Source organism: Chiloscyllium plagiosum, unplaced genomic scaffold (assembly GCF_037043375.1).
Source record: "Chiloscyllium plagiosum isolate Xiang-an unplaced genomic scaffold, Cpla_swu_hap1 HiC_scaffold_24, whole genome shotgun sequence".
Classification (NCBI taxonomy): Eukaryota; Metazoa; Chordata; class Chondrichthyes; order Orectolobiformes; family Hemiscylliidae; genus Chiloscyllium; species Chiloscyllium plagiosum.
Genome location: NW_028270162.1, coordinates 14605577 through 14618497, shown reverse-complemented (window position 1 = coordinate 14618497; position 12921 = coordinate 14605577). Strand labels below are relative to the sequence as shown.

Sequence of the window (12921 nt, the reverse complement as noted above, 5' to 3'; positions counted from 1 at the left end):
CATTGTGAGTCTTCAGTTGGGAGCACTGTCTATGGTAGGGTGTTGAAAATGTGTTGCTGGAAAGGCCCAGCAGGTCAGGCAGCATCCAAGGAGCAGGAGAATCGACGTTTCGGGCATGAGCCCTTCTTCAGGAATCATGAGGGTGTTGGTGGTCATCATTCACTCCTACAGGGGGCTGGTTCTGACAATGGTGCTCTTCCAGGGCAATCTGAAGGTGCGATTCTTCAGATTTCCATGCACCAATGTGGACACTTTAATTCTTCAGCCATATGCAAACTGTTCTCAGTGTTGAAGCTAATCCGCATGATACGAGATTTGGCTTGCATGATTCCTTGTGCCTTAGTCTTGATCCCCCACCAGATCTATACCCAGGCACTGGGGAAGCCACTGAATGAAGCTGTTTGGTTGGGGATAAGGCATATCAGTGCTATAAATGTAGGCTGACACTCCAGTGGTGCTCAGGGTGCACTGCAGTGTATTGAATTTCAGGTCAGAGGTTAAACCCAGGCTTGATCTACCCTTTTAAAAGGACATTAAATATGGAAGGACAGCGGGAATAGATTTTGCAGAGCTCACAAAGGCAGAAACCAGGTAACCTAATTAGATGGGGCAGAACATCATGAATTCCTGATGGTAGGTTGAAAAACAGAGACAAATCTATGTATTCATGATATGTGATACATTTCCATGGTGTGAACATCCACGTCAGTCCGGCTTTGTTTTTAAGTTTTTATGTTGTGTCATGCCTTCAAGATCCAATCAGTGGCACGTGAGAATCTTGTTGTAGCCCCTTATGGGTTTGTTGACAGGTGACACCCACCCACCTGAGAGAAGGGCTCCCCTCCACAGTAGTGGCTATTTATTGTCGAATTCAAACCTTGTTAAAACAAAATGTTGCCTCGAAGATGCAGCTTAAAGCTGTTTCCTGGTGGGACAGGCCTCCTGATGAAGGGCTTATGCCTGAAACGTCAACTCTCCTGCTCTTCGGATGTTGCCTGACCTTCTGTGCTTTTCCAGCACCACACTTTTCAGCTCCATCTCCCAATGACCCTCCGTCTTGGCAAGTCCATCCACTTAGACAATGAGCATTGTCTCTGACTATTAATTGGTCAATCGAGAGAAAACCCCAGCCAGGTACCTACACCCAACCCAACTCTGCTGACACTGGGCACCCCCTGGGGTGGCACGGTGGCTCAGTGGTTAGCACTGCTGCCTCACAGCGGCAGTGGCCCAGGTTCGATTCCAGACTCGGGTGACTGTCTGTGTAAAATTTGCACATTCTCCCTGTGTCTGCGTGGATTTCCTCTGGGTGCTCCGGTTTCCTCCTACAGTCCAAAGAGTTGCAGGTTTTAGTGGATTAGCCATACTAAATTGCCAATAGTGTCCAGGGACGTACAGGCCAGGTGGATTAGCCATGGGAAGGCTCTTCAGAGGTCAGGTATGGACTTGATGAACTGAATGGCCTGCTTTCACACTGACTTGAATGTAAGATTCATAAGCAGACTTCACATCCAGAGGCTTTTTCTCTACTCTGCCTGTTAAATGACTGTGAAATCATGTATATCATAAGCATGATATCAGTCAAGGGAGTACAGTTTTTCATTGTGAGGGAGATTATGTGCTTCACTGAACATTGCTGCTTCACTTTACAAAATTTCTGTTAAATCCAAATATCTGTTCAAACTCTGGAAAAGGGTAAGCTTCCTGAGAAATGTAACTTCAATGTTTGAGCACGATTCAATTGTCAAAAAATATAAGGAGCTACCAATTACGGATGCGAAAGATACACTTAGCCTTCTCAACAACAAGAGGCTTCATTTACATAGAACCGTTCATTGAGTAACATGTCCCATCTTGCGTAACAAGGATGTTGGTGAATCAAAATGAGCTATATCCCGAGTGTTATGAAGTAAGAGAAGCAGGAAGAAAGGTGGTGAGTCATAGAGATGTACAGCATGGAAATAGACCCTTCGGTCCAACTCATTCATGCTGACCAGATATCCTAACATAATCTAATCCCATTTGTCAGCACTTGGTCCATATCCCTCTAAACCCTTCCTATTCATTTACCCATCCAGATGCCTTTTAAATGTTGTAATTGTACCAGCTTCCACCACTTCCTCTGGCCAATTCCATACACGCAACACCCTCTGCAAGAAAAGGTTGCCCCTTAGTACCCTTTTAAATCTTTTCTCTCTCACCCTAAACCTATGGCCTCTAGTTCTGGACTCCCCCAACTCAGGGGAAAGACCTTGTTTATTCACCCTATCCATGCCCCTCATGATTTAATAAACCTCTATAAGATCACCCCTCAGCCTCCAACATGCCAGGGAAAACAGCCCCAACCTATTCAGCCTCTCCCTAGAGCTCAACCCCTCCAACCCTGGCAACATCCTTGTAATTTATTTTATAGAATCCCTACAGTGTGGAAACAGGTCCTTCGGCCCAATAAATCCGCTCTGACCCTCTGAAGAGTAACACACCCAGACCTATTTCCCTACCTACTATTCTACATTTACCCCTGACTTGTGCATCTAACCTACACATCCCTGAACACTATGAGCACTTTACCATGTCCAATTCACCTAACCTGCTTGTGGGAGGAAACCGGAGCACCAAGAGGAAACCCACGCAGATACGGGGAGAATGTACAAACTCCACAGAGACAGTCTTCTGAGGCTGGAATCGAACCCGGGTCCCTGCTGTGGTGAGGCAGCAGTGCTAACCACTGAGCCATCATGCCGCCCCACCCTTTCACGTTGCACAACATCGTGGAATAAGGTGCAATAGTAACTTGGGATATGTACTGATTTAGAATTGTATCACCGTTTCTGAAGACAAAATCCTTGAACTCCCTTCCTCACAACACTGTGGGGATCCACACATCCCAAGACTGTAGCTGTTCAAGGAGCCAGCTCCCTACCAAATTCTCCAGGGCAAGAAGATCATGTCTTAACCAGTGATGCCTACATCCGATGAATAAATTAAGAGAAATATATCACGGTAAAGGAAGTATTTATAGAGCTGTGAGGGAGGAATAGGAGAGTGGGACTAATTAGATATTTCTTTCAAAGCACTAGCACAGGCATGACAGGCTGAATGGCCCTCTTTCCGTGCTGTATGATAATCTGACCAACACGGTTACATCGTAACTGTGACCCTGTCAATGTAATCTTTCAGGGTCAAATTCAGGAAGGGCTTTCGTCATTGAATATACCAACCCATGGAGCGACTTGCTCATGGTTCAGTGAGCACTGAAGCGTTGCCAGTCTCTGCTTGCAGAGCACGGCTCGAGATGGAGACAAGCTGCTGGTGCTTGGGAGGTTCCAGTGATTTCTCCTCACAGTTTTCTCCTGCCCATCTGTGCAATATTGTCAGACCGCATTTAAAAGATAGATGCACAGGAATTATCCACTGGGGATTCAGACTACAAATAGCTTTGTAATGTACCACAAGCAACTACACGAAAATGTTTGCACTTTGTCAATTGAAGCAGATGTTTTTACCTTATAAAATCGCTGAAATCTTCATTTCACTTCATTGTGGATTCTCTTATTTGTGACTCACTGACATCTTGCTATCTTGACAATTTAAATTCCAGGAGCATGGTAAAATAGGATGTCTCACACAGTGCTCTAATGTTCCTATTTCTCTTTTAATGGAGAGTTTGGGTTACAGCTAGCTTTACTTACAGATTAACCCTTGAACAATGAAGCCTTCTCACTCTGGACACACATACATAGATGTTAAAGGCAGTATGTGGAATATAACTCTCAACGTAATACATAGAAAAGACAACAGCCGAGCAAATCTCAGTGAGCTACTTGTTCATTGAACCGAACTATTTTCCCACAATGGCTCCCATTTCCTGTTATTGCTGCCACAATGAATATGGTAGACAGGCAGGAGACTGGGAGAACACAGCAAGCCAGGAGGCATCAGGAGGTGGGGAAGTCAACATTTCGGGTATAAATCTCCTTCAGCACTAGTGGTGTGTGTTGGGGAAGCTTCAGATAAAGGGGGAGGCAAGGGCAGGGTGGTGAAGTGGGGATTGGTGAAGGCAGGTAGAGGGTATGACCTGATTGGTCAATGGGGAGGAATGAATACAGTTGGTGGCAGGGAGCAGTGTCAGGGAGAGGGTGGAACTGGGAAGGGAGTCAGGGGATGGGAGGGAAGTTATTTGAAATTGGAGAGCTCAACGTTGAGTTCTCTGGGCTATAGGTGGAGGATAAGGTGTTATTCCTCCAATAGGAGCTGTGGTTTGTTTTGGCAATGGAGGAGGTCAAGGATGGTCATGTCGGAAAGGGAGTGTTTAGGGGAATTGAAATGGGCGGTGACTGGGAGGTCCGGTCAACCCCTGCGGTCTGGAACTGTATGGGCAATGCAAACAAAATTAGCAGAATGCCCTCTGCTGTTGATCATAGCAAAAAGGTTTAGCATTTGAGCATGTGCGCAGGAAGCAATGTCAGATGACATAATGGTCTGATGGTGAGGGAAATACTCTGTAAAGAGGAGCAACATTCTTCTGCTGAGTTCGAATGTAAATAGTGGAACTTAAATAAGGGCTTAGTTTTGAAAAGTCATCAGACACTGAATGCTTCTCTTTTAGAGTGTAATGCACCTCAATCATCCTCCAGCTAATAGCAACACATGGTGGCCCTGGTAAGAGACCCGAAACGTTGACTTCTCCACCTCCTGATGCTGCCTGGCTGGCTGTGTTCTTTCAGCATCCTGCCTGTCTACTCTACTGAAGAGACCCAGCAGCAAGTTGGAGCTGATCCATGGAGATTCTCCCACTGCTCCCACTTGCTGCGGAGCTTTTCCACTGGGATTGGATAGAGCTGTCGGGAAAGTTCGATACATGGACCAGTCATTGACTAAAGGGGTGAAACTTGTGAGACAGACCGAAGTAAGAAAACAAAGCAGAGCTTTAATTTGTGGTAATAGAAAAGTCCAATGTTAAAAACTGTTTCAGGTTAGTCATTATATCGAGTGCAAAACTGAAAACACATGGGGACAGGAGCTACAAAACAGAAAGAGTGGAATGCATCACTTTGTAGCACACAAAAAGAAGTCCTTTCAGAAACTGGGCTATATCTGCAGGAAACTTAGTTTCTTAAAATCAGTGTGTCATTTTAACATAGACGGAAAAGCACTTTAAAAACAGTAACATTCTGGAAATTCAGGGCAGCAGAGAAATCATCTTCCTTGGGGAAATCAAGGAATTAAAAAGCAAATACTGGAATACTAATATAGAAATCAATTGACAACCTGACAATTTTAAACTTGACACAGGAGCAGAGCTCTCAGTATTTTCTGATGAGATGGAACTTTGAATCAAGAAACACTATAGCCATTAACAATCCAACCCCAAGGACCAAAAGAGTTCAAATTGAAAGTACACGCATAGCTCATTGCAAGACTGAGATTGAGGAATTTCGACACATCATTTTTACATCATCCAAAAAGAAGAACATTTGTGACGAAACACAAGAGGATAAATGGACCTGAAATTAGTATTTTTTCAAATTGATGAAGTTGACAACCAGAACCTAAGAATAAATTCAGAACTAATTTCCCAAAATTATTCAAAGGCTTTGGAAAACTAAAAACTACTAAATGCAACCAGTAAAGTTAAGAGCAGATATTAAACCAATTTGGCTGTTTTCACCCAGAAAAGTCACACTCGCTTCTAAAAAAGAGAGGTGGAGCAGTTTCATCAAGAGGCCATTTTGCTAGTAACCAGACTAATCAAACTGAGGTTTGACATAGTACTTGTTTCAAACTTATTGGTTATATCAGAATTTGTATCAAACTTACTGAATTAAATAAGGATGTCAAATGAGTAATATATTCTGTGGGATCAGTAGATGTAAACTTGACAAAATGTGTTAAGAATATCAATTTCACAAAACTTGTAAAAGCGCATTCTGACAGTTACTACTCTTTGAGGAGTCAACACTTGAATGTTATTCATTACACTATGAACGTTCCCTGCATTTGACTCTAAGATCTTAAGACATAAGAGCAGAAATTGTCCTTTCAGCCAATTGAGTCTGCTCTGCCATTTGGTCATGGTTAAGATGTTTCTCAACCCAATTCTCCTGCCTTCTCCTCACAACCCTTGATCCCCTTATGAATCAAGAAACTATCAATGTCTGTCTTCAGTACACTGAATGACCTCGATAGCAATGATTTCCACAGATTCACCACCCTCTGGCTGAAGAAATTCCTCCTGATCTTAGTACTAAAGAGTCATCCTTTCACTTTGAGACTGTAAACACCGCCCCCCCCCACCCCCAAACCCTTTCCAAAGCCAGCATATCTCCCTTAGATAAGGTGTCCAAAACTGCTCACAGTATTTCAAATATTTCAAATGCAGTCTGACCAGAGCCTTTTATAGCCTCAGTAGCACATCTCTGCTCTTGTATTTTAGCCCTGTTGAAATAAACAGAAACTGTATGTTAGCCGAGGAGAATTCTGAGCTAGCAAGTGCTTTTGTGCTTCAGATTTCCAAAGCCTTTCCCATTTCAAAAATAGTCAGCCTCTCTATTCTTCCTACTAAAGTGCATAGCCTCACACTTGTCCGAGAGGTCATGCGTTCAAAGTGAGAGGTGAAAAGTTTAAGGGCGATACACAGAGGGTGGTAGGTGCCTGGAATGCGTTGCCAGCAGAGGTAGTAGAGGCAGGCACGGTAGATTCACTTAAGGTGCGTCTGGACAGATGCATGAGTAGATGGGGAGCAGAGGGATACAGATCCTTAGAAATTGGGCGATAAGTTCAGACAGTGGATTTGGATCGGCACAGGATTGGTGGGCCAAAGGGCCTGTTCCTGGGCTGTAAATTTTCTTTGTTCTTTTGTTCTTTGTCCACACTGGATTCTATCTGCTACTTCTTTGCCCACTCTCCTAGTCTGTCCAAATCTTTCTGTACCCTCCCTGCTTCCTCACCATTACCCATCCCTCCACCTATCTTTATGTCATTTACAAACTGGTGAGATTTAGCAATCGATTAAATATGATAAACAATTTTCACAACGCTTGCATGGCTAAACAAAACTACAGAGCTAGTTTAGAAAAAATAATGAACATTTTGTAGATCCTCTTTGCAGAAAACTTGATATAGCAAATTGACTGAATGCCAAGTTAGGGAAGCTCCTTCCATAGCTTCTCTTTGTCCTAGTATTCTACAGATTAAGAAAATACCAGACACTTATAATTGCACCCAACTAAAGGTAACCAAAGATGCACAACAGGATATTGGAAATGCATGATTTCTACCACCTAGAAAACAAGAGCACCACCACCTCAAGTTCCCACCAAGCTATAAATCATCCAACCATCTCGTTGTTCCTTCACTGTTGCTGGGTCAAAATCCTGAAACTCCCTCACTGACAGTACTGTGGGTGTGCTTGCACCCAAAATTTCACAGTTGTTGTTCAAGAAAACAGCTCACCACCACCTTCTCAAAGGCAATTAAGGATGGGATATGAACATTGTTCCTGTCACCAACACCTACATCCTCTGAACTAACGTAAAGCCAAAGTGACCCACAACGATTCCTATGTTGTTGGACCATGAAGTAACTCTGAGCAGAATTTGCATCAAAGCAGCATAAAGGCATCATCAAAACGGAGCAATTAACCTGCAACATGAGACCTGATTCTCTCCACGATGCTTTCAGTCCTGCTCAGATTTCCTGCAGCCTCAGTTATTTGTTTTTGAGCTTTTAGAGAAAGAAGCTGACTGAATGATTCCAGAAACAAACTAGACGGATGCGACAAAGGATGAACACCAAGATTGGCTGGATGGTTGACAGCAAGGAGAAAGGAGTTAGGTTGCTGGAAGCTATGAAAGGATTGGTCAGATGGGCAGTGGCAGGTGGAATTTAACCCTGATAAACATGAGGTGAAGCACTTTGGAAGAAGGAGCAGGACAAAGGAGTGCTCAATGAATGGCAAGACACTAGGAAGCTCAGAGGGTCGAGGATTAGGGTTCGGTTAGAATTAACCCTAACCTTATCACTTGTCCCCAGATTCCTGAAGGTGGCTGAAGGACAGGTTACTAGGATAGTTAAGAAGGCATAGAAACTTCTAATGACTAGAATTATAAGAGCAGAGAGGTTATGTTGGAGCTGTGCAGAATCTTTGTTAAAGCTATGGCTGGAGTACTGTGCACGGACTGGCCACCATACTTTAGGAAGGATGTAATTGCATTGGAGGAGGTGCCGAGGAGGTTCACCAGGATGCTGCCTATGATGAGCCATTTCAGCTATGAAGAGGGACTGGATAAGCTTTAGATCAGAGAAGGTGCAGAGGGGATCTGATAGAGGTGCATAAGATTATGAGGGCTATGAACAACGTGAATAGAAAGCAGTTATAGAATCATACAGCATGGAGACAGACCCTTCGGTCCAACTAGTGCATGCTGACCATATCCCAAACTAAATTAGTTCCACCTTCCTGCGCTAGGCCTACATTCCTCCGAGCATCTCTTGTTCACATACTTACCTAAATGTCTTTTTTTCAGTTGTTCCCCTTAGTTACAAGGTGGCATAATTGAAAGGCAAAAGGTTTTGAGGGGAATTTGAGAAAAACTGTTTTCACCCAGAAGGTAGCGAAGGTGTGGAATACTCTGCCTTGGAGGGCAGTTGAGATGGGAAACCTCACAACCTTTAAAAAGCATTTAGATGAGCACTTAGAATGTCATAGCATTAAAGGCTATGGGCCTAATGTGGGAAAGTGGGACGAGTGTAGGTGGTAATATACTTTTAGTGGTCCAAATTTGATGGGCTGAAAGGCCACTTCTGTGCTGTATGTTTCTATGATTCTCGAGCTCAGTAATAATAATGGGTTTGAATCTCCCCTCTCCAAGCATAATTCTGCAGGTGAGTCTTCTGAATGGCCTTTAACTAAGCCATCAGTAGCAAAGTTTTATTCTTAAACTTCAGAGATTTTTCTTAATGTTGAACAATCCTCAAAGCAATATGAAGCTTTAATAATTCATTAACACTGTCCATGGGTATTGCATCCTGGTTTATACACACGTGTGTCACAACAAAATTAGGAAGCAGTGGAAAATAGTGGCTATTGGAGGGAATGACATATTCAAGCCTTTCGTCTGAGATATCACAACGGTATGCTTTCCTTTATTGGCCAGGGTTGGAGGATTTGAGTTATAAGAAGAGGTTGAATAGGCTGGGGCTGTTTTCCCTAGAGTGCCAGAGGCTGAGGGAAGACTTTATAGAAGTTTATAAAATCATGAGGAGCATGGAAAGGGCAAATAGACAAAGTCTTTTCCCTGGGGTGGGGGAGTCCAGAACTAGAGGGCATGGGTTTAGGGTGAGAGGGTAAAGATATAAAAGAGACCTGAGGGCCAAGTTTCTCACACAGAGGGTGGTACGTGTATGGAATGGCTGCCAAGGAAGTGGTGAAGGCTGGCACAATTACACCACTTAAAAGGCATTTGGTTGGTTATATGAATAGGAAGGGTTTGGAGGGATATGGGCCGGGTGCTGGCAGGTGGGACGAGGTTGAAATGGGATATCTGGTCGGCATGGATGATTTGGTCTGAAGAGTCTCTATATATTGGAAGTCCAGTCTACTGCTTGACAGGATGTTACTCCATGATATACTGAGTTAAAATCATTAAATGTTCTTCAGAGACAAAATGAACGAAAGAAAGATGTTCACTAAGGAATTTATCAAGGAGAAATTCACTGCAGTGATGGTCAAATTGTGAAAATGTTGAATCATCGCAATGGTTTAATATTTATTAGGGCAACTAACATGGTGCACATGACATTGGCAGAAAAGATCGAAAAAGATATGAAGACATTTAAAATAGAAAGGAAGAAGATAATTGCTAAACTAATAAAACACAAAGATCTACAAATCATTGGTCAGAACTCCTCTGGAGTGTTGTATTCTGGGCACCTTATTTAAGGAAGGATTTTAAAGCCCTGGGGAGAGTACAAATAGGAATGGTAGCAGGAATGAGGGATTCTAGATACAAGGAAAGAGTCGAGAAATTGGGTTTATTCTCCTTGGAGCAAAGGTGACCTTTTTGAGGTCTTTAAAAGTATGAATAATTTTATGAGTAATTTTGGCAGGCTAAAGAGAATATTTTGTCTCCAATAGTTGGTATGTCAGGATGTTCTGTTTCCACTTGTTGGTATGTCAGTACAAGGGTCACAATTTCAAGATTGTCAGCAAGAGAGCTAGGATGAAATGAGGAGAGAAAGAACTCTGTTTGCACAGAGAGTTGTTAGGATTTGGAATGCACTGCCTTTGGCTGTGATGGAGATTCCATAGGGGGTTTCAAAAGCTGGATATATATTCGAATGTGATGAATTTAGAGGGCTGCAGAGATAGAGCTGGAGAGTGAGACTAACTAAGTAGCTCTTTCGAGAGCTGGCACAGACATGATGGATTGAATGGCCTCCTTCTGAACTGTAAAATTCAGTGACGCTGCAGGAAAGAATAAAGCAACTGGTCCACTTTGCATCCAGATAAATGGAAAGAACTGCAAATGCTGGAAATCTGAATTTTTTTTAAAACAGGAAGTATTCGAGAAACTTGGTAGATCTGAGAGCATCTGTGGAGAGGGTAACAGAGTTAATATTCAAGCCCAATAACTCAATCTCAGAATATTGGGTTACATTCACATCTCTTAAAAGAATTTAAGGAGTAAGTAGCAGAGGCATTAATATATTTATACAAAACAGGGAAGGTGCCAGAGTGTGAGCAGCTCATATGATGCTTACATACAAAATAGGAGCTGGAACAGACTCAGGGAATCATAGACCATTTACCATACCATTGGTGGTTTGGAAAGGTAGTGGAAGTCTTAATCAAATCTACCATAGAAATACAGCTAAAAAATAAAAATACAATTACGTAGAAAAATAAATTTCCAAAAGGGGAGGCCATACTTGACCAATCTTTACTGAATTATTTGGAAAACTAACAGAAGGATTGTCAAAGATAATGTAGCAGACAATAAATTTGGAATTTTTAAAATCCTTCAATAAACCACTGTGCAATAAACTCATGAATAAGGTCAGTGATGAAGAAGCAAAATGGAAAACAAACTGGTTACAAAAGCAGTTTAAAGATAAGAAGAAAAGGATAGGATTCTACAAAGATCAGCACTGGGATCCCTCGTGATCAGGGTTCCTGCAAATGAGTTACAGTGAAATATAATTTCCAAATGTGCAGACTATATCAAACCAGGAACTTGACTAACTTAGAGGGGGCCAACAAGAAAGATGAACTTCCAAAATGAGAATGCAATTGGAAAACAAACTCCAATATGGATAGGCTTTAGGTAACCACCTTGGAAGAAAGGAGAAGAAGGTCACATAGTCTTGGGAAAATAAGTATCTAAATCAAGTAGGAGGATCTACGATACAGGCACTTACATCATTCTAACTGGTGGTGTGGGCTATTAAGGCCAATAAAATCAAACAAGGAGCCTGGATTCATTTCTATGGGATAAAATTGAAGAACACAGAAGTTATATTGAATATGTAATAGAATCTTGGTTAGGTCATACTTGAAGACCTCTGAATACCTTAGTTTCCACATGTTAAAGGAGAAACAGGCACTTGAGAAGGTTCAAAAAGGATTTACTTGGACAGAGCTGAGACATTATTCATACCGAGAAAGTTTGAGTAGGCTGGGTCTTTTTCTGTAGAACCAAGAAGAGAAAGGGGTGACCTGATAGAGGTCTTCAAGGCAACAATGAGGTTTGAAAGAGTAAATGTAGAGAATGTGAGTGAGATCAGAAATAGGGGCCAGGACTACTGAATCCAATGGTGAATTTTCTCAGGGAATGGTTATGAAAGGAAGCTTCCCACCGCAGGAAACAGTTGAGGTGACAGAAATATTCAAGGGGAAATTAGATAAATACACAAGGGAGAAAAGATAAGAGGAGAGCTGTGTGTAGCATGAAGACTGGGGATTGGGCATGCTGGACAGAATGTCTGTGAAGTGTTTGTAACTCCCATTCAATTTCCTCCTTTATTGATCAGACTGATCATCTACAGTGGAGAGGGAGCCTTATCATCAACTCTATATGACTCCTTAAAGAATGAGTACTTCCCCCTGGAAGGTTTGATCAGCAATGAGCCATTTGTTCGGATTGAACTCACCTCCGATGGAACCAAGACAGCAGGGGGATTCAACATTCGATATGAAGGTACAAACAACCTTTCCATTTCAAGATGAAAAAGGGATCTAATGTCAGGTAGAATTGTATTCCAGCCCCCACCACCATCCTTCCACCCATTCACCACTCATTACAACTGGAAAGAGGTGACAGTAATTGATGTCCAATTCAGTTCTGAAATGCAAGGGACCTAGATTCAGAATCAGGCAAGGCATAACAGTGTGAGAATATTCTTTTGAGAACAATACAACAGTAACATTGCCTCTTTAAGCCATAAAGGTCATGTGTTTAACACCAATTTCAAGTGGATAGTACAAGGAGATTGTGAGATTCTGATATAAAACAGAAAAACTGGACAAAATGAATGAATTGATTCAGTGGGATCAAGGTTTGTTCCTGAGAAATAGATTTGAAAACCATGGACTTGCAGAAATTCAAGCCTGAAAATGGGGTATAGACCAGTGCCTGTTCTGGTGCCATTCAGGGAGATCATGGCTGATCTGCAGCTGAACTAGACCCACTTTTCTCATATCACTGAAGACCTTTTGATAATAAACCTAACCATCTATGTTTTAACAAAAGATCTAATTCCAATTGCTACTGGTGCAAATGTTCCAAACTTTTACCATGCCGTTCGTGTGAAATGTTTTCTTTTAAATTCCCCCCCTTAAGATCTGGTTCCAAATCTATGACAATGGCTTGAGTTTATGTTGTTTCCAAAGGCTTTAGTTTTTCCTTTGCTGTGAAAGCT

At 42.2% G+C, this 12921-nt stretch overlaps 1 protein-coding gene across 2 annotated transcripts in view; it reads left to right on the top strand.

The window, feature by feature from the left end:
* The window catches only part of sez6l (seizure related 6 homolog (mouse)-like), a 272465-nt gene that overhangs the window by 178894 nt on the left and 80650 nt on the right, over positions 1-12921 (top strand). For both annotated transcript variants that reach the window (XM_043715477.2, XM_043715479.2), the window contains exon 7: positions 12034-12200. In XM_043715477.2, coding sequence (XP_043571412.2) covers positions 12034-12200 — 167 coding nt within the window. The remainder of the gene's footprint in view (positions 1-12033; positions 12201-12921) is intronic.